Source organism: Epinephelus lanceolatus, chromosome 7, assembly GCF_041903045.1.
Source record: "Epinephelus lanceolatus isolate andai-2023 chromosome 7, ASM4190304v1, whole genome shotgun sequence".
Classification (NCBI taxonomy): Eukaryota; Metazoa; Chordata; class Actinopteri; order Perciformes; family Serranidae; genus Epinephelus; species Epinephelus lanceolatus.
The window spans coordinates 38,513,466-38,534,414 of NC_135740.1; the positions used below are offsets into that span (position 1 = coordinate 38,513,466).

A 20,949-nucleotide genomic window follows, 5' to 3' on the forward strand; every position below is an offset into this window, starting at 1 on the left:
TCCTGCCAACAGAGTAGTTTTAGTCTCATCAACAGGTCCAGGTCTTAAAGACACCATAAATGAATTATATAGTGAATTCAGAAGAAGCACAGAAAGTGAGAACATGTTCTCCTTTGTCGTGGACGTGGTTGAATGTAGCAGGTTTTCATTATCAGTGGAAGAGGCTTATCTGATGCTGGGGTTGTTCAGATGGAAGTACCTCTCCACGTGGATTTGGAAGATAAGTGTGCGGCCTTATGCAGTTTGGAGGATCCTTTTCTCCAGAACACCTGACACAACCTGCAGCTATATAAGTGTAAAGATGAATAAACCCAGAGGGGAAAATAACACACTGACTGAAAGTGTGAAATACAAACATGTTGACTGTTTATATCAGAGAAGTCTTGTTTGATAAACTGGATTTGTCTTTTGAGGATATTAATTTGATAAAAAGTCAGTGAATGCAATTTCTGTGAAACACTTTTTTCTGGCAATCTACACAATGACTTTATTTTAATTTATGACATACTATACGATGGCATTGTAAGACCTTTTTTTTTAATTTAACTGTTTATGACATACTATACTATGACTTTTTTTCATCATTTTGGACGACATACTATACTATGACATTTTTTCATCGTTTTTGATGACATACTATACTATGACATTTTTCTCATCATTTAGGACGACATACTATACTATGACATTTTTTCATCGTTTTGGACGACATACTATACTATGACATTTTTCTCATCATTTTGGACGACATACTATACTATGACATTTTTTCATCGTTTTGGACGACATACTATACTATGACATTTTTCTCATCATTTTGGACGACATACTATACTATGACATTTTTCTCATCATTTTGGACAACATACTATACTATGACATTTTTCTCATCATTTTGGACGACATACTATACTATGACATTTTTTCATCGTTTTGGACAACATACTATACTATGACATTTTTCTCATCATTTTGGACGACATATTATACTATGACATTTTTCTCATCATTTAGGACGACATACTATACTATGACATTTTTTCATCGTTTTGGACGACATATTATACTATGACATTTTTCTCATCATTTAGGACGACATACTATACTATGACATTTTTTCATCGTTTTGGACGACATACTATACTATGACATTTTTTCATCGTTTTGGACGACATACTATACTATGACATTTTTCTCATCATTTTGGACGACATACTATACTATGACATTTTTTCATCGTTTTGGACGACATACTATACTATGACATTTTTCTCATCATTTTGGACGACATACTATACTATGACATTTTTTCATCGTTTTGGACGACATATTATACTATTACATTTTTCTCATCATTTAGGACGACATACTATACTATGACATTTTTCTCATCATTTAGGACGACATACTATACTATAACATTTTTCTCATCATTTAGGACGACATACTATACTATGACATTTTTTCATCGTTTTTGACGACATATTATACTATTACATTTTTCTCATCATTTAGGACGACATACTATACTATGATATTTTTCTCATCATTTAGGACGACATACTATACTATAACATTTTTCTCATCATTTAGGACGACATACAATACTATGACATTTTATCATTGTTTTGGACGACATATTATACTATGACATTTTTCTCATCATTTAGGACGACATACTATACTATGACATTTTTCTCATCATTTTGGACGACATACTATACTATGACATTTTTTCATCGTTTTGGACGACATACTATACTATGACATTTTTTCATCATTTTGGACGACATATTATACTATGACATTTTTCTCATCATTTAGGACGACATACTATACTATAACATTTTCCTCATCATTTAGGACGACATACTATACTATAACATTTTCCTCATCATTTAGGACGACATACAATACTATGACATTTTATCATTATTTTGGACGACATACTATACTATAACATTTTTCTCATCATTTAGGACGACATACTATACTATGACATTTTTTCATCATTTTGGACGACATACTATACTATGACATTTTTCATTATTTTTGACAACATACTACGGTCATGTTTTTTCATGATTTTGAAAGACATACTATACCATGACTTTTTTCATAATCTTGGACAACATACTATATTATGGCGTTTTTTTTTTTTTTTTCATGATTTTGGACGACATACTATACTATGACATTTTTCATTATTTTTGACAACATACTACGGTCATGTTTTTTCATGATTTTGAAAGACATACTATACCATGACTTTTTTCATAATCTTGGACAACATACTATATTATGGCGTTTTTTTTTTTTTTCATGATTTTGGACGACATACTATACTATGACTTTTTTCATGATTTTGGACGACATGCTACTAAGACGGGTTTTTTTTTTTATCATTTACAATGACATACTACAGTTAAATATTTTTTCATGATTTTGGACGACAGTCATAAACTGACTACGTGACGAGTAACTTAAACATATACTGTCCTGCTTCCTGGTAATTCAGTATGTTTCTTTCAGTTCATAGATCTCCTAGTTGTACAATTGTATTTTCTTTGTTTGCTAATCATAATCATACACTATAGTGCACGCCTCGCTGCAAGATAAATATACCCAAAGGGACAACAGATTCTTGACCTTGTTCTTGTAGCTTCTCTTGTAGCATAATAATTGGCAACAGGCTGCTTCAACTCCTAAAGGAAACTTGACAGTGTTTCATTATATTTTTCCTGTGGACCAGCATCTAAAAGGCAGTTTTAATGAGGAACAGAGACGACATCACACTTGTTTTTCATGGTCTAGTTTTTTTATTGTTGGGTAAAATGACAAGCGTGTTTTCTCTATATAAATAACAATCACATGAAGGAACATACAAGACATGGCTATATGGAGGTGAAAGCGGTGTTTGTGATCACAATGTGCTCGGGGTACAAGATATTGATAATGACAGCTGTGTTTTATTTTCATTTCTTAAAAAGGAGTGTGTTGATTATAAACCGAACCTGCGTGAATCTGTACATTGAATGGAAAACTAATGGAGTCACAGTCAGCCGCTATGTACAGAACATAAATAGAGAGAAAAGGTCAGAGGTCATCATCAGCAATACAGTCGGGTTTAAAGGTTTGAAAATAACGTGGCTGGGGAAAAGAAATTAAAATCAAAATATATACGATTAAGATTTAACAGGAAAGACGGAATGACTATATAATCTGTACACATCAAAAGTCCTCACTAAATTTGAGATACAGTTGCCCATTGTGATTCACACAGAGTCATAGAGTGCCAGGGTGAAAATGCATAGAAATGTGTCCAGCTAGGAAACTGTTTCATTGACTCGCCAGCTACGTGTCTACTGCAGGAGCATTCAGAAAGAGTTGTTTGTCATATTCAAAGCCTCAATGACCCTCTACACAATATAACTACCCCACTCCCCAGTGTGCTAGCTCATCATTACTTCACATTAAAAACATCCACTTGAAACACGCTGTCAAACAGAGCAGACAATGCATGTTTTTCAGCGGTTCACTCTATTACACTCTAAGATGTTTTTCATTTCTTTTTTGGTCCAGGGATATTAAAGTTATGATTTTCTTCACACACAAGTGCTCTATTGACTCATTGCTAAGGAACATTTTGAAATACGTTAAATCTCACAATGTGTCGTGTATAAAGCTGGTACAATTTAACTAACGTTGCAACTGACTTTCATTTTTCTGCTTTGGACTAAAAAGAAAAACAATATAGAGATCATTCAAAGCCTTCCAACGCTGGTTATAATTCTGGATCAAAGGCTACAGAGCGCACAACCATAATGAACCACTCAGTCTCTTGGTCTCCACTTCAAACAGGACGGGATCACAGCAAGGGCTCGTTTTAATTAGACTGAATCAGCAGCGTTGGACGGACGGATAGACGAGAGCGGTAGATTTGTGAGGAACCACGCTCACCACAAATGGAGGGGTCAAAGGAGGAGGTGTAGTCTGCAGTCACACTGGGAATAATTAAGCTAATTCCTCTGATGGAGGGGAATTTTCCTTGAAGGCACAGGAAAAAAGTTGGGATGGGTAAACTTAAATTACAAGAGTTAATCCGGACATATACAGTTAATATATATATTATATCTATTTCTGCCAATTCACTTAAATATTAGTTTCAGATTATCTACAGCATTCCCACACACTGAATACAACCGATTGTGAATAATAATGCAAAGTTGCACATATTTATGGATTCATACCAATTTTCCTGAAAAGATTACCAGCAAGCAACTTTATGTTGACTTAAACATGAACCAGCCAGTGGGGGACATGATTTAAACTTGGCTTTAAGACAATATCAATCAATTACTCCCTCACTTGTTTTTTTTTTTTTGTGGATGACAGTCCCTCATCCAGTGGACTTACAAATGGTCAATTTGGTTTCTGAATCTGTGGTTTTCACTATCGTGTTCCCACAAAATTAAAAATCTGCAACAGAATTCAGTGCAACAGTACCTTTGAGGAAAAGAAAGCTCATTGGGTCTTGACGTTATGACCTAAGACTCGCCGACCCACACCACCACATTGCCTTTGAGGACATCAGTGATCTCACAGTTGAGCTTGTTGAGCCGTCCGTCCAGGATGAACAGGGACTCTCTGGACGGGGTCATGAGGTACTGTCCGAACAGTCCGCTGCTTGCCATTACCCTGTTCCTACTGCTCCACGGCCACTCGAATGGCTTGGTGGCCTCTTTCAAGCTCTTGATCATCTTCACTTTTCCGGTGCTCAGCTCCACAAACAGAGCGTCAGTTTGACGACCGGAGCTGCCGAACACGTTGTACTGGTGGACCTCTGTGAAGGAGCGCTGGAAGGCCAGATCTGACAGGTGGAGGTTGGTGTGTATATCAAAGGGCTCCTGGATCTCTCCTCGCTCTGAGATCACCTGGATCCTCATCAGGCCATCACCATCGTCGACAGTGACCAAGTAGTGGCCATCTGGAGAGACGTATGGAGTACCGGTGACATCACGGTTTTGGCCAATCACACTATCTGTTACACTGTCTAAGATGAGCTGTGGCTGCGTGGCACCGGTGGAGTCTGGCCTGCAGTTGACAAAGTAGTAGCCGCCGAGATGGGTGTAGGCTACGGATTTGGGGATGCAGTTATACTCCCGTAAGCTGATGTTTTTCACATAGGACGTCGTCTCCAGGTCAATTTTGTGGAGGACAGGCTCATTTCGGTGAAGGATGAGCCCAAATCTGTAGGCAAGAGAAAAACAAAGAAAATGTTTAAATCAATAACACATTTTGTCTCCTTGTAAACTTCGAGTTGTAACAGACTTTTGGCCACATTAATGGCATAGCTCTAGAGATGGCAGTGTCGGTCAGCAGATCCACCACTTTGGTTCAGACTGAAACAACTGAACAATTATTAGATATACTGCCATTAAGTTTTGTACAGACATTCATTTTTAATGACCCCATGAAATCCAAGAAGGCCATAGTATAGTATGTCTTCAAAAATCATCAAAAATGGTCATAGTATAGTATGTTGTCCAAAACCATAAATAAAAAAAGTCATAGTATAGTATGTCGTCCAAAATGATGAAAAAAAGTCATATGTTGTCCAAAACAATGAAAAAACATCATAGTATAGCATGTCGTCCAAAACAATGAAAAAACGTCATAGTATAGCATGTCATCCAAAATGATGAAAAAAAAAGTCATAGTAGTATGTCATCCAAAATCTTTAAAAAAAAAGTCATAGTATAATATGTCGTCCAAAATCATAAAAAAAAGTCATAGTATAGTATGTTGTCCAAAATCATAAAAAAAAGTTATAGTATAGTACGTCGTCCAAAATGATGAAAAAAAGTCATAGTATAGCATGTCGTCCAAAATCATAAAAAAAAATGCATAGTACGTCGTCCAAAATGATGAAAAAAGTCATAGTATAGTATGTCGTCCAAAATCATAAAAAAAAGTTATAGTATAGTATGTCGTCCAAAATCATAAAAAAAAGTTATAGTATAGTATGTCGTCCAAAATCATAAAAAAAAGTCATAGTATAGTATGTTTTCAAGGTTGGATTATACTTAAATTACATTAATATTTATATATTATAAATTTAAACCAAGCAGCTAGCAGAGTTGGTAATACATTTGGGGACTGTCCAGCCTTCTGGATAATAAAGACTGCAGGAAATTTCATGAACACTGAGTAAAGTATTTTTGATAAGTAATTTAGTCATGTACTGAGACTGAAAATCTATTCTTCATTATTTTAATTCAGGAACGCACCAGTACAGAGAGGTGATTCTTTCTGTGTCCAAGGCTCATAAATTCTGAAGCAGTAGGTAACGTAGGTAATGTAAAAATAAAGCAGCACAGTCCACATATCAAAATGCATTGACCTGAAATAAGAAATGCAAATTGATTTGTACGGGGTAATTATTATAATTGTTGGACTGGCATGATTTTTAAAGAAATGTTCAGGAGAAAAAAACTAAAAGGTCACTTAAAGATCCATTTAACCACTTCATGAGCAAAACACTGGCCTCTGACAATCTTCATATTGGCAGTCTAGCATCATCCACACTTTCCCCTCTAATAGAATTATAGCAGTTTTATAAGTGGGCATGGATCAGTTAAAATACTATTCATTACAGAAACCCAAAGAATCTGTTAATGGCACATTACATTTTAACAGCTGAGTGGAGTACAGGGGGGATATTCAAGGAGCTGACAGGCCTCAATTAAATGTGAATAACAGCTGATCGATGCTGACAGGCACTTCAATCTTGCCATCATTTATCATCTTTCATGCCATTTGAACACTAAGCTGTCTGTACCTGCAAGCAGAAAATGGCTGTTTGAAAGCCGCGGTGCACATTATCATCCCTGTGGAGGGAATAATTGATCCAGAGATCGCTCTGACCACTGGGTCCACACAGGAGGCTGCACTCAGGTCAGGAAAGACCAGATCTGGGCGTGGTGGTGTTTTGTTTGTTTGTTTGTTGTACAGACGGAAAAAAAAACTACCCCAATATAATGTCAAAGGATCTTTAACAGCGAGCAGACACTGTTCAGATTAAGCCAATGTTTTATCCCAAATTTGTTCGTTTGATGTTTAGTAGTTGTCGGACAATCTGGTGGATTTCTGGCCTGTCAGGATTTTTTTTTTTTTGGTCGGCTGTCTTGCAGTTTGAGTTGTTCTGTGATCAGATTTCCCACATGGCTGCTGTCAAAGATCTGCTATAAACTATGGTGAGCTTGTTTTAACATTATTGGAGCAGTATTTCACATTTTGTAGCTACGTGTGGTCTTAACTGAGATTGTTGTGTTCAAAATAAAACTGAACTATTGCCCTTATCTTCCTCGCTGTCTTAACAGTGGTCTTTTTCCTTCTTGCTTCAGTTCAAAGAATTGCGCAAAGTCTTTCCTAATTTTTTGGAGGGTGCTGCCATCTTGTTTCAATAGACGTTCATTGGAACTGTTGATGGACAAAATCAAAACCTGTAGTCTGAGGTAACGATATCATGTTTTTAACCTGGAAAAAAGGCAAAGTCTGCTGTATATCCATGCATCTCTGTCCAAAATCTAAACAAAACTGCATTGAATCCAAGCAGTGGATTTAGATTAGATCATCCATGATCCTTAAACTTTCAGTGTTAATTTTGCCCTGCTTAAACTAGGGATATCACAAGAACTGAAACTTTGGAATAGGGTTGTGCCAATGGGTGATCCGATCACCCATCGGTGATAGAAGGGTTGTTTCACAATGTCTTTTTTAAATGACGATGCAATCGCGAGGTGTGGGGGAGGGGAGACAGCACGTGTGTGGCGCATGCTGACGAGATTGAGGCTGAACGAGGCTGAGTGAGAGGAGACAGAGGGAGGCTGCTTAGTGAGAGAGCGGAGGGTGGGGGGTGGGGGGGGGGATCAACGCCTCCGCCTGCTCGACACTAACGTGCATGTTGCGGAGCAGTGAACAAACCAAACAACACAATGTCAGGAGAAATTGAAAAAATATGCCGTCTATGTAAATTCAACTTGCTAATTAAGGAGCCATTACATGTTCAAGAGTTTTATAAAGCTGCTCAAACGCCAAAGAGAGGCTATAAGTGAACGTTTCAGACACACAGGGCAGGCTCTACAAGGAAGAAGGAGGACATCCTCTTCTCTCCTTGCCACGGCGATGACACCTTTCATCGTCGATTTCACTAGATGGCGATAGGACGATAGGATATGGACAAGATCGCCCAACTCTACTTTGGAACCAAGTTAATGCCAAAATTCTGAAAACATGACGGTAGCTCTTGTAGTCTGGTACCGTGGGGACTGGGGATGCAATTCTTTCTGACCTGACGGGTCAAGTGTTAGCCTGCTGTAAAATGCCAAATGAAGAATAAGTAGCACCTACGAGCACAGAAGAACAACAACAAAAGTGGAGGATGGCAACATGTTCAGCTGCAGCAACTGCTTCACCTCAACCTATCTAAATGGAACAGCTTTTGTTTTCTGAGGCCAGTACATTTTGCCAATTCTTTGCAGTGGGAGCGCTGCAGAGGTACACTATGCTACAAATGACAGCAGCATGAGAACATGTTAACATAAGTTTTTTGACTACAAAATCAGACTTGTTCTTTGCATCAAGGATTAATAATGGCATTTAAATTCAATTAAATTTAAATGTTTTAATAAAGATTGTATGTTTAAGTACAGTACAGGCCAAAAGTTTGGACACACCTTCTCATTCAATGCGTTTTCTTTATTTTCATGACTATTTACATTGTAGATTCTCACTGAAGGCATCAAAACTATGAATGAACACGTGGAGTTATGTACTTAACAAAAAAAGGTGAAATAACTGAAAACATGTTTTATATTCTAGTTTCTTCAAAATAGCCACCCTTTGCTCTGATTACTGCTTTGCACACTCTTGGCATTCTCTCCATGAGCTTCAAGAGGTAGTCACCTGAAATGGTTTCCACTTCACAGGTGTGCCTTATCAGGGTTAATTAGTGGAATTTCTTGCTTTATCAATGGGGTTGGGACCATCAGTTGTGTTGTGCAGAAGTCAGGTTAATACACAGCCGACAGCCCTATTGGACAACTGTTAAAATTCATATTATGGCAAGAACCAATCAGCTAACTAAAGAAAAACGAGTGGCCATCATTACTTTAAGAAATGAAGGTCAGTCAGTCCGGAAAATTGCAAAAGCTTTAAATGTGTCCCCAAGTGGAGTCGCAAAAACCATCAAGCGCTACAACGAAACTGGCACACATGAGGACCGACCCAGGAAAGGAAGACCAAGAGTCACCTCTGCTTCTGAGGATAAGTTCATCCGAGTCACCAGCCTCAGAAATGGCAAGTTAACAGCAGCTCAGATCAGAGACCAGATGAATGCCACACAGAGTTCTAGCAGCAGACCCATCTCTAGAACAACTGTTAAGAGGAGACTGCGCCAATCAGGCCTTCATGGTCAAATAGCTGCTAGGAAACCACTGCTAAGGAGAGGCAACAAGCAGAAGAGATTTGTTTGGGCCAAGAAACACAAGGAATGGACATTAGACCAGTGGAAATCTGTGCTTTGGTCTGATGAGTCCAAATTTGAGATCTTTGGTTCCAAGCGCCGTGTCTTTGTGAGACGCAGAAAAGGTGAACGGATGGATTCCACATGCCTGGTTCCCACTGTGAAGCATGGAGGAGGAGGTGTGATGGTGTGGGGGTGTTTTGCTGGTGACACTGTTGGGGATTTATTCAAAATTGAAGGCACACTGAACCAGCATGGCTACCACAGCATCCTGCAGCGACATGCCATCCCATCCGGTTTGCGTTTAGTTGGACGATCATTTATTTTTCAACAGGACAATGACCCCAAACACACCTCCAGGCTGTGTAAGGGCTATTTGACCAAGAAGGAGAGTGATGGAGTGCTGCGGCAGATGACCTGGCCTCCACAGTTACCAGACCTGAACCCAATCGAGATGGTTTGGGGTGAGCTGGACCGCAGAGTGAAGGCAAAGGGGCCAGCAAGTGCTAAACATGTCTGGGAACTCCTTCAAGACTGTTGGAAAACCATTTCAGGTGACTACCTCTTGAAGCTCATGGAGAGAATGCCAAGAGTGTGCAAAGCAGTAATCAGAGCAAAGGGTGGCTATTTTGAAGAAACTAGAATATAAAACATGTTTTCAGTTATTTCACCTTTTTTTGTTAAGTACATAACTCCACATGTGTTCATTCATAGTTTTGATGCCTTCAGTGAGAATCTACAATGTAAATAGTCATGAAAATAAAGAAAACGCATTGAATGAGAAGGTGTGTCCAAACTTTTGGCCTGTACTGTATATTGGATTCATTTTTTCCATGGTGTCCAATTGGGACTTAAGAATTGTGGAATCTCACTGATATTGTGTTAAATACTTTATTTCTGGTATCGTAAATGCTAACCGTTAGCTGCCGAAGCTAACCTGTTCTGTTAAAATGATGTTCAGTATAGTATCAATGACTATATGAAAGATTGTCAAGGGGACAAAGATAAATGTATGTTCTCAACTCAACTCAAATTTATTTATAAAGCACATTTAAAACCTACTGGTGCTAAAATATGGGAATTAATTAATGTTAATGGGCACCTTGGCATGTTAATACTCTGCTGCTCTACAGTGACAGTTTAATTTAGATGTGTTGTCTCAATGTAATGCATCTTTGTTTTGATTTTGGACAGACACATGGATAAACTCATGATTCTGCCTGTTTAACATCACTGAGTTATCTTTGACATTTCTCAACAAAATTAAAATGTTGAACACCATTATTGTTTCATTAAATTGTGCACATGAATTGGTTTAATTTCTTTTTCCGTTGACACTTAGACTTCATAGCTCCTGGGTTCACTGCAGGACACGTCTGTTTTTGTGTCATTATACTTTCATAAAATCTTAACTTACAAATGACAGTCAGTGTTTTGAGGATTTAAAATGAAATGAAGCGTTCAATATAGAAATACTTAACGTGAAAGTTATGATCTTGAGATAGCCATTTATATCACAGCTGGATTTAACTCCACTGGAAACTAACAAACGTAAAATTATCTAAGGCAGGGTACATTTATTTTAGGAGTAATTTTAGGAATTAGTCTTTTGGAGACTTTAAAGTGAATAACTGAAAGAGGACAGATTTATTCCATCTAATATACCAGCTGGGAGATTGTACATCTTGACTTTCCTGTCAACCCAACCAAATGGGCCTCATGAGACCTGGAAAGCTAAATTTGTTAGATTCAATTCAAAGGAAGTGCTCTATCACTAATCAGGTTCTTGATCCTACTTTGTCGCACCTGTCTTAAAAAATAAGCTCCCAGACAGGTGAGAATTTAGAGAAATGTAACCATTTTTAAAACCTACTGTGCAGTTTAAACCTGGAAAAACCATCTGCTTTTCCCATCCGCTCATGATTTACAGAAAACCAATATTACCGCTCTGCCTGTCAAACACTGCTCAAATTGTTTTGCTATGGATTGTATTCAATCTGTGGTGACAGATCAATGGGTAGTGCACACATAATGTGATATTTTGGTTACATGCTTGGAAGCTAAAGGTCAATGGTGCATTTATCCCGCAATGAAAAGATTATTTTCATCAACAGCTAGCTATTTTTTCATGTATGATAAATTAATAATCAGACATTGTTTGGCCTCGCTCTAATGTGAACACAGCTGGGTTGCTTCATTGGCAGACCCAGATTGCTCTCAGCCAAACTGACAGCTGCTGTTTGTCGTTTGTAGCAATGATTAATGCATTAAAGATTCTCCCTGGTTCTGCACAACAGGGTTATGTTTAACTAAGGCTGCTGCACATTTTATCGTCCCATCTTCATGTCAATATTTTCAGTTCAAGGAATGGCTGGGTCTCAACACTTTGCTCTGCAGTTCAGTTAAAGCCCCCTGAGGACAACATTCATGAACAGGGAAGAGAACAATGAATGCTGCACAGTAAAAGATATCCATAACACAGCAATTCTAGTTCGGCCATCCTCCAGCGCAAGAACATCGAATCAACCTCTCGCTCGGCTTGTTTTGCCAAAAGGCAGTCTGAGCGAAAAATAGGTGCGGGCAGCCTGAGCTGCAGGGTTCTGTAGATGTGGTAAAAATAAAAAATAAGAGCTTTTTTTTTTTTGCTGACATTCAGAGTTGCCCGACTGTAAGTCGATGGTTTAAATGAATGACAGCCCCCAGAAGTTGCTGCTCGCTTTACAGTAGCTGCTGAGGGAATCCCCGAGTCATTAAACAATCCCCGGAAGTTGCTGAATATATGTCGGCTGCTCACACACTGCTCATGTTGCTAAATCGACTAATCAATGCTGCGTTCCTGCCAACAGACAAATGGCTGTCTGGGTACAAGATCAAGAAAACAAGTGCCACAAGGCAGCAGTTAATTTAGACTTTCCTGTGATAGAAACAGCTGTCCAAATAAACAACAACATTCATGCACATATAGATCTGAAGCTGTTCCTGTGCTTAAACTTTAAACTGATGTTTTCTCCGAGCAGAGATACAGAAGACGACTTCACTGTTAACGAGGCTGAATTATGAGTTAGTAACAAACTTAGAGAGCCAACAGTGTCTCAATGTGCTGCTCCCATCTGCTTTAAGCTGAATGTAGGAAATCACAGCATGAATTAAGACCCAAGTCTGTCTGATGAGCAGGACATGAGGGGACAAAATATTAGATTTGTTTTCTTGACAACACTGAATTTTGTACTGCTGTTTATAGTTTTCCGGGCACTTTGTACATTCACTTATTATTTCCACAAATTACAGATTATCAGTTTGGGTTGGGCTAAATTACTACAACTACAGTACATCAACATAAATTCTGCAACTATCGGTGATTCTTCAAATGCATCTCCTGCTGCTTGTCTGTCTTCTGTGATTGCTAAATAAATACTTTGGGGTTTTGGACTGTTTATTGGACAAAACAGGTGATATGAAGACGTACTTTGGGCCGTGGAAATCTGCGATGAGCATTTTCATATTTTCTGACTTTTTACAGATTAAACAAATTTTCAGGGTAGTGATAAGGAGATTGGAGCTACAATGATTAATCGATTAGTTGGCAAGCTATTTTATAAGTAAAAACATTTGAAAATTTGTTGGCTCCAGTTTCTACAAAGTGAGAATTTGCTGTTTTTGTCTTGTTTTACACTATAGTAAATTCAGTATCTTTGGGTTTTGAACTGTTAGTCAGACAAAACTGAGACAATTGAGAAGTTGCAGTGGGATTTTTTTTATTTATTTATTTTTTTTTAACAGTTTTGACTGAATGAGTAATTGAGAAATTTGGCATAACAAATAATTAATAACTAAAAGGTATAGTTAATAAATAAGTAAAAATATCAGCTCAGTTTTAGCAGCATATCCATGGAGTAGCAGCGTTTTAATCTGTATGGTTGTGGAGGTGAACGCCTGTACATCAAAGCACAACATCTATACTATGTGAAGGTGTTTGTTCAGGTTATAGTGTTTCACATTTTAGCCACGTAAACAACATTCACACCCAGAGGACCTGGCAGCAGCGCTAACACACAGTGCGCTTATTTCTAAAAACATCACAAAATGACGCGCAACTAGTTGGTAAAGACGGCAATTTTCAAACATTGCAAAAAAAGACGGGGCCACAGTTTCCTGCAATCTTTCCTGCAGGTCTCAGTGGGTCTAATTACAGCTGTGCCAGCAAAGCCACCACCCCACCCACAACACACACACACACACACACACACACACACACACACACACACACACCCTGGACTGCTTACTCCACCTCTCCAGGGGGCTGTTAACATCCTGAAATCATCCAGACCTCCTGCTTGTTCCTGGCCACGACATTAGTCAAGCGTTTGGGACCAGCTTTCCTCTGTCCAAGTTGAGCCTGAGTGAGATGACCGCTGGTGACTTGTAAAAACCACCGCAGTGTGTTTGTCTTTGTTGGTGATCAACCAAAATGTTAGGAGGTGTGATGTCAGCTGTCCCCCTCTGGCGACAGTCTTTACAGCTTCATGCTGAATTTTTATCATTAAAACATCAATAATAATAAAGTTATCGCAGACTAAATGTGCTAATGACTTGTATGATTACTGTAATTGAAGAAGAACCTCTGACCATTTGCGACAAAGACTCGGGGACAGAAGCACTGAGGAGGCGTGTGTTCTGATTTAATCGCTTTCTTTCTGGTGTGTCTGATGTTGTCACAGAGAAAATGTCAGCAGCTACAAACATTACAGCTGATTCCTGTTTTTAAAGTTCATGTGGACCGTGGGTGAAGATTTAAAGAAGGAGGACACACAAACCTGCGTGGCATTTAAAATAAGGCTGAGTTAAGGCTGCACTTACCCACTATTCAGGTGCTTAGCAACATAATTACACTGCCTACACTTGTTTTAGACACAAAACTGGTAAAATCAATGTGCTCAACACTGAGCGCATGTCTTAACAGGATCTCAGGTTTCTCAGCGGCTACAGACGGACTGAGGGCCAGTCTGTCTGGTGCGGCGACGCATTAGCTTACAGATATTTATATAAATTAAGTCACTATTTCTGTTGAGCTTCATCTTAAATTCCCTCGCTGTAGATTCAGAAACAAGAAGAAAGAAACAGATAATAATGTTTGTGTTCGAGACTGTTTGCCTGCACACTGAGTGCCTTATTAGATTATAATGCTTCATGTCATAGGCTTTGTGGTTTTTATCGTCCATGTTGGCACAGGGTTTTGTCTGAGTTAATAATTTACACTATGAATCTGTTTGGTGTCAGACTTGGAGCAACCTGGCACAGTCTCATTTGGAGTTAAAACAAAATTTGATAATTGATCGACTGAAAATTACATAATCTTTATATCACAGGGACTTGGACTGTTGAATATGGACACATAACACATTTGAAAACGTCACCTTGGACTTAATTATCAAGCTTCCATTTTATAGACTGAATGACTAATGGAAAAAATAATGGATTGATGATGAAAACAATTGTCAGGCAGCATGATATGATGTTATCGTGATATTTAGGTCAAGATATAATATAGTGGGATTTCAAAAGTCTTTGCAATATCCCCCCCCCCCCAAAATAATAATAATAATACATTTTATTTGAAGAGCACTTTTCATGGTGCTCAAAGACACTTTACATTAGTTAAAAACGATCATAAAATAGACCACAGTAAAATACACACAACATAAATGTTGTCAATGTCTGTTTTATCTAATACGATAAAGTTTTCAGTCTTTTTATCTTTTTTTATTATTGTAGTGGGCTACCAAATGTAAATTAATATTTGCAACATAAAAGACCCCCCCTTCCTCGTTACTTGCAGCTCTAGACTGAGAAATCTTGTGTCCAACGTATCACCAACACATGATCACCTTATTAACCTACAACTGCTCTATGTATGTATGAGTTGTTGAACTGTTGCTCTCTGTACCAACAACAGACAGTTTCCTTAGAAGAAGAATTCATCTCTCTGATCTACCTATTCAACTTCTGACAGTAAAACATTAGCATGGAGTGTGTTTGGCGAAAACTCATCCAGCCCTGCTGTGTCTATTTGAGGAAATGGGCCTCAGTGCAGCCATACGATACATTAGAAACAGCTTTGTTTCTCTTAATGGGAGGAGACAAACACATTAGAAGCTGGGTCCAAACTACTTTTATAATAGTCAGACGGACTCTTCTCAGGAAATGGAAGACCGAGGGGGCGCCTTCACTCCAAGAATGGGCTGCTGGGAAGAAGAGTGTTAGCACATTTGTAAAGATATCCTATATATGCTTTGGAAGATCGTCTGCACACTGTGTTCTATACTTTCTTGCTTTATGATTTGGTTTGTTTCTTGTTTTAAATATCTGTGTCTGCATATGATGGAGCTGACTTATGTTGACAATCACGGATAAGGGTGCATTGTGGTGATGATGAGTTGTGGGTTTTTTAAAGTCTCTGCATCGGCTTCCTGTGTGCTTCAGAATTGATTTTAAGATCCTTTCATTGGATTATAAAGCTCCTAATGGTCTTAGGTCCCAAAGTTGGTGAGGCATCATTTTGTAACTTTGGTCCATGTCTATGGAACAGCCTGCCTGAAGACCTGAGGGCTGCACAGAGTGTGGATATTTTTAAAAGCAAACTCAAGAACTACCTTTTTAGCCAGGCTTTTAATTGAACTTTTTTTTTTTAAATGTATTATTATTGTGTATTTCTAAATCTATTTATTAATGTGCTTTTCTCGCTGGAAAATTCTTCTATTTTGTTACTTATTTATTTATTTTCACTTTGTTGGGTGATTTAAAATTGTTTTTTTATTTTAGGTCTTTAGCCTCCAGTTTTTCCCACTTTTTTTTATTTTTTTTTATATTATTTATTTTTTATTATCTTATTTTACTGTTGTGAGATTTTAATGTTGTATTATTTTTTATTTAGGGGGTGGGTGTATTCTTTTATTGTTTTAATTGTGTGAAGCACTTTGGTTGCCTTCTGTTTGTATGATAAATGCTTTATGAATAAAGTTTGATTTTTAAATATTTTGTGATGCACATTGTTTTGTACTCTTAATCCAAAAAAAAAGGAAAAGCTTTGTTTCTGTGATATGATACGTTGTCAGGTCGTGTAACTTAAGTGCATACTTTCTTGTTTTTTTTTTTTTTTCTTTGAAACTGATCACATATTTCTGTGTTGATCACAGTTTATATGGCTCATCACTACTGGCAGAATTACAAGACTGATCTTTTAGTAATTAAAAACTTGTCAGTTGTTGTTAACTGGCTTTTTGATTTATAAAAAGTCGATTACACAGCTGATGTACAGAGGGTTTATTTTTAGCTCTATTTCATGTGATGTGCCACGGTCTCCTCTGCAGCACAGATAACCGCTGGGCTTTCCTCCAAAATCCTCCATTACCGCCTTAACAGACACGCACACACTCACTCTTGCACACAAAATGCCCGTCCAAATCATTATCGTCGTATTGAGTTGAGGAGAAAAAAGTGAATGAAATGCCAATGGGGTGAATGTAATTTGTGAATCAATTTGCATTAGGAGTGCTCTTGGATCATTCTGGACGCACCTGATGTGGTTAATGATGAGGCTGGAGGCGGGGATGAAGAAGTCGTCCACCCTGTCGAAGCGTCTGCCGATTGGCTGTGTGTGAACGGTGTGGTGGGAGATTCTTCCACTGGCCTGATTGATCACCTGGTGAACATTAACGAAGAAGGAGGAGGGTGTGAAACATGAACATGAGGAACAATCTCAGTGCTGCTGGTTTCTGCTCGTACTTGTTTGAAACTAGAGCAGCACTTTTAATTGACATTTTATTTTCTATGTAAATTAAAGAGTTCCATTCCCTAAAAACCAAAATCAGCTCAAACTAATCCCTCAGTATGTTGCTATCATGTTGATCTGTGTGCTGATTTGAGACACCACCCTTCGGTCTCTTCTTGCGGAAATGCTGGAACTGCACAGTGGGAGGTGATGTGTGCTGTAGTCAGTGGTGTCTAAATAATACTTGTGCATGCATGGAAGCGTGCAGACATGTGCTTGTGTGTAGGCAGGGTTTTGCTTTGATTGTGCCACAATGCACAAAGCAAATTGCCACAGACCAAACCCCGCATTATGAATTTCTGTGCAGGCGATGACAAGCAGGATTTTCAAACAAGTAAAACCACTAAAGGCTCGAGCTGAATCAAGACGACTCTCAGAGGAAACAAAGGATTTTTTATTTATTTATTTTTTTTTATAAATTACCATTTCATTATTTATTGATTGATTCTATTTGTATCACGATCTTCACATTTGTGTAACGGTGACATTAAATGTCATAAGTATTTGGACAGAGACGCTTCTGTTGTTCTGTTCTCCACCACACTGGGTCTTCACATCCATATGAGGTAAACAGTGTGGAACTTCTAACTCTTTCATCATCCTGCTGAAAAATGAGAGGATTAAATACATAAAAGACAGTCACTGTTCACCTAACATGGATGTGACTACAGCTGCACCAACAAATGGGCCATGCCGGTGAGCTTTCTCCAGAAGATGTAAATTCTCCTTCATTAATTTGATTTAGTACCCCAGGTTTTAACAGATCTGGGAAAAACATTATTCTCCTACTGTGCACCTTGGACATGGAGCAATCTTTAAAAAGATCTAAAATCAGAAATACTTACATCCACTGATGAATTTCAGGGCATCATAAAGAATATAGTGACGGAGACATGCACTTGTTTTTCTTGAGAGGCCACTATGTTTGAATAGTTTTATTATGGATTTTTGTATTATATGTTGTATTGTTGCATTTTAAATGTGTTTTGATTGGCTGCTACCTTGGCCAGGTCTCTCATGTAAAAGAGATATTCAGTCTCAGTGGGACTTTCTGGTTAAATAAAGGTTGATTGAATAAATAAAAAATGAAATTTACCTCAGTGCCAAAAAGATTGCCGCCACTATTTCTTATTTTCAGTCCCCAGTTAAAGGGATAGTTTGGGGCAGAAAAACAGTGATTTAACATCGCTGGATACAGGAGCTGCTGGTCTACCGTTGCTTGATCGTTATGTGTTACTGTGTGACTTTGGTGAAACTGAACTAACCAATTTAAATGCCAAACTAACTGCAGCAGCTCTTGTATTCAATGAGCCAAAATTACTGTTTTTGTCAATGGAGTCAAGACTCTTGAAGACAGCATACATGTGGAACTGAAGCTGTTAATGGCTTTCCTGTTGGTTAGAGTGTCTGACGGAAAGGTAAAGTGGTGCAATTACACTCAATATGTCATATGCTTAATCTGTTTTAGATTTCTTTTTTTTTTTTTAGGTGGGATTTGTTTTTAGGCAGCTAAAATACATTTTATTGCTGACTGACCCTCATCCACAGCAGCACATTGCTTTGCTTCTGTGTCTGACTCCTGCTACTGTATGTAATACACTTACTATGAATAAGTACCTCATACAGCCCCACTAAAAAAAAATCTGTACCATCCTTTTAATGCAAACTCAAAACTTCCCCCATGTTTATCTGTTGTCTTCATAAATCTCACAAGATGTTCTTTAATGGAAATAATATTGAATATACTGAGAGTCATGTTGTTCCACTTTGTCTTTTCCCCTCCAACATTGTACTCCAACAAGCTACAGTGACTCAAACACATGCTTCACAAACAAATTAAACATGTTAGAATATACTTAGTAAAAATGTGAGGAGACCTTGACCTATACAGTACTGCATTGTGGAGTCAGATCAGTTTTTTTTTTTTGAGGGCCTGAGATCATGGCTCGATAATGCATTGGAGCACGTGCAGTAGCTTGTTCGTCAGCTCAGGATGTGTGTGTTTTGTGCTACTTGGTTAGCTGCTAACTAGAGTCTGTCTCTTGGCAGTGGCTCGTCCTTTGTTTAAGCTCCGTCAGCGCCTCGAAGCAGAGCACATTTTTGCAATATTCTGAAACCTAATTTTTGTTCGTGGTGATTTTTCTAATCACTTAAATTTGGCTGGGTGGTCAGTGACACATTTTTCTGTGGTGTGAGAGACTCATTACAAATATTTATTTTTGCTTCGACTGGACTTTAAACATCTTGTGCTCTTCTCTTTACAAGTAAACGTTTAACGTGAAAAAACATCCAGAGGACTGTTGAGTACTGTTGACAGTTATCCCTGAGCATCGATTAAGTCATGCAAAGAAGAAACGACTGGGTATGAACACTTCAGTTCTGTTAAAAAGGAGCAACTTGTAGCAGTGGAGTGGTGAGTATAACGTACATTATACTACATTTACCATGTGAGCTGTTGTAGCAGGATACACATCATTCCTCTCAATGTGTTTTTTTACCCAGCTTTTGTTAGTCCATGTTGGTGTAAATGTCATCATGACATGACATTTTCAGACAAAACCCAAAATTAGTTTCAGATAACTGAGAAACACCTAAATAAAGATCATGGTCCCAAATCTTTTAAAATAAAAACTGTCATTGTTTGGAGTCTCAAATAATAATCAGACCATGTTTGTGTCCAATCAGCATCCTCACTCTCCTTGTTTTTACTTCAGATCCAATGTGCTGCAGTTCTGAGCCAAAACAACAGAAAATGTGTCACTGTCCAAATCCTTCCACACACTGCACTGTAAGTGACGACTAATTACCCCTCATTGAGCAAGACAAACAAATCAGCCGTTGAGTATCCCAGAGAGGCTGCAGTGATTAATGCCACCATCATGTCATATTGGAAAAAAGGGGCCAAACTGGACGTTTAATCGTAAGTGTTGATTATAAGGTTATTTACATTATACTGTGTGTGTGTGTGTGGCTTCTTTGTTTGGTTTAAGTTGAATAAAGTCTATAAATGTAAATAAAGCTGATTGTTGTGGTTTTTATGACCTTGTACAATTTTTAATGCTTTGTGGTCGATACTGGAGTCTATATGAAAACAAAGACACATATATGTAATAAACACAATGAGACTGATGTAATTTTATTTTTGAAAAATATATATGTTTATCTGATCTAACTCTGAAACAAGAAGTCAATTATTTGGTCATTGTTTTGATAATCAATTAATCATGTGAGTCACTTTTCAAGTTAAAACATTTGCTGCCACCAGCTTCTTAAAGGAACAATTCAGCCCCAAAATAATCATTTGTATGTCAATTACAAGGTGCCATGTTAACGCTGAATTTGTCAAGAAAACCTTTTTTTTTTCTTTTCTTTTTTTTTTTTTGCATGCCCCCACGGTGAACAAAGAATCCAGAAACTCAGAAAACTGTTTATGAATCAGAGTAGAGGGGGGCCTTTTTCACAACAGCAAAACTATATCAAAACATCCATTTACAAACTTTCATGCAACTCATGCAGTACAACCCATGTCTCATTTACCCACTCGTATGATCAGTACTTCCCAAACACAGTCTCTCTAAGAGGCTGTACACATCCG

At 38.0% G+C, this 20,949-nt stretch overlaps 1 protein-coding gene across 2 annotated transcripts in view; it reads right to left on the reverse strand.

Annotated features, from left to right (window-relative positions):
- Positions 1-2,799: 2,799 nt before the first annotated feature.
- fstl5 (follistatin-like 5) overlaps positions 2,800-20,949 on the reverse strand; it is a 263,518-nt gene continuing 245,368 nt past the window's right edge. For both annotated transcript variants that reach the window (XM_033633126.2, XM_078169520.1), the window contains 2 exons: positions 17,101-17,225; positions 2,800-5,250 (listed from right to left, as the gene is read on the reverse strand). In XM_033633126.2, the coding sequence (XP_033489017.2) occupies positions 4,548-5,250; positions 17,101-17,225 (828 nt within the window). In that variant the 3' untranslated portion in view covers positions 2,800-4,547. The remainder of the gene's footprint in view (positions 5,251-17,100; positions 17,226-20,949) is intronic.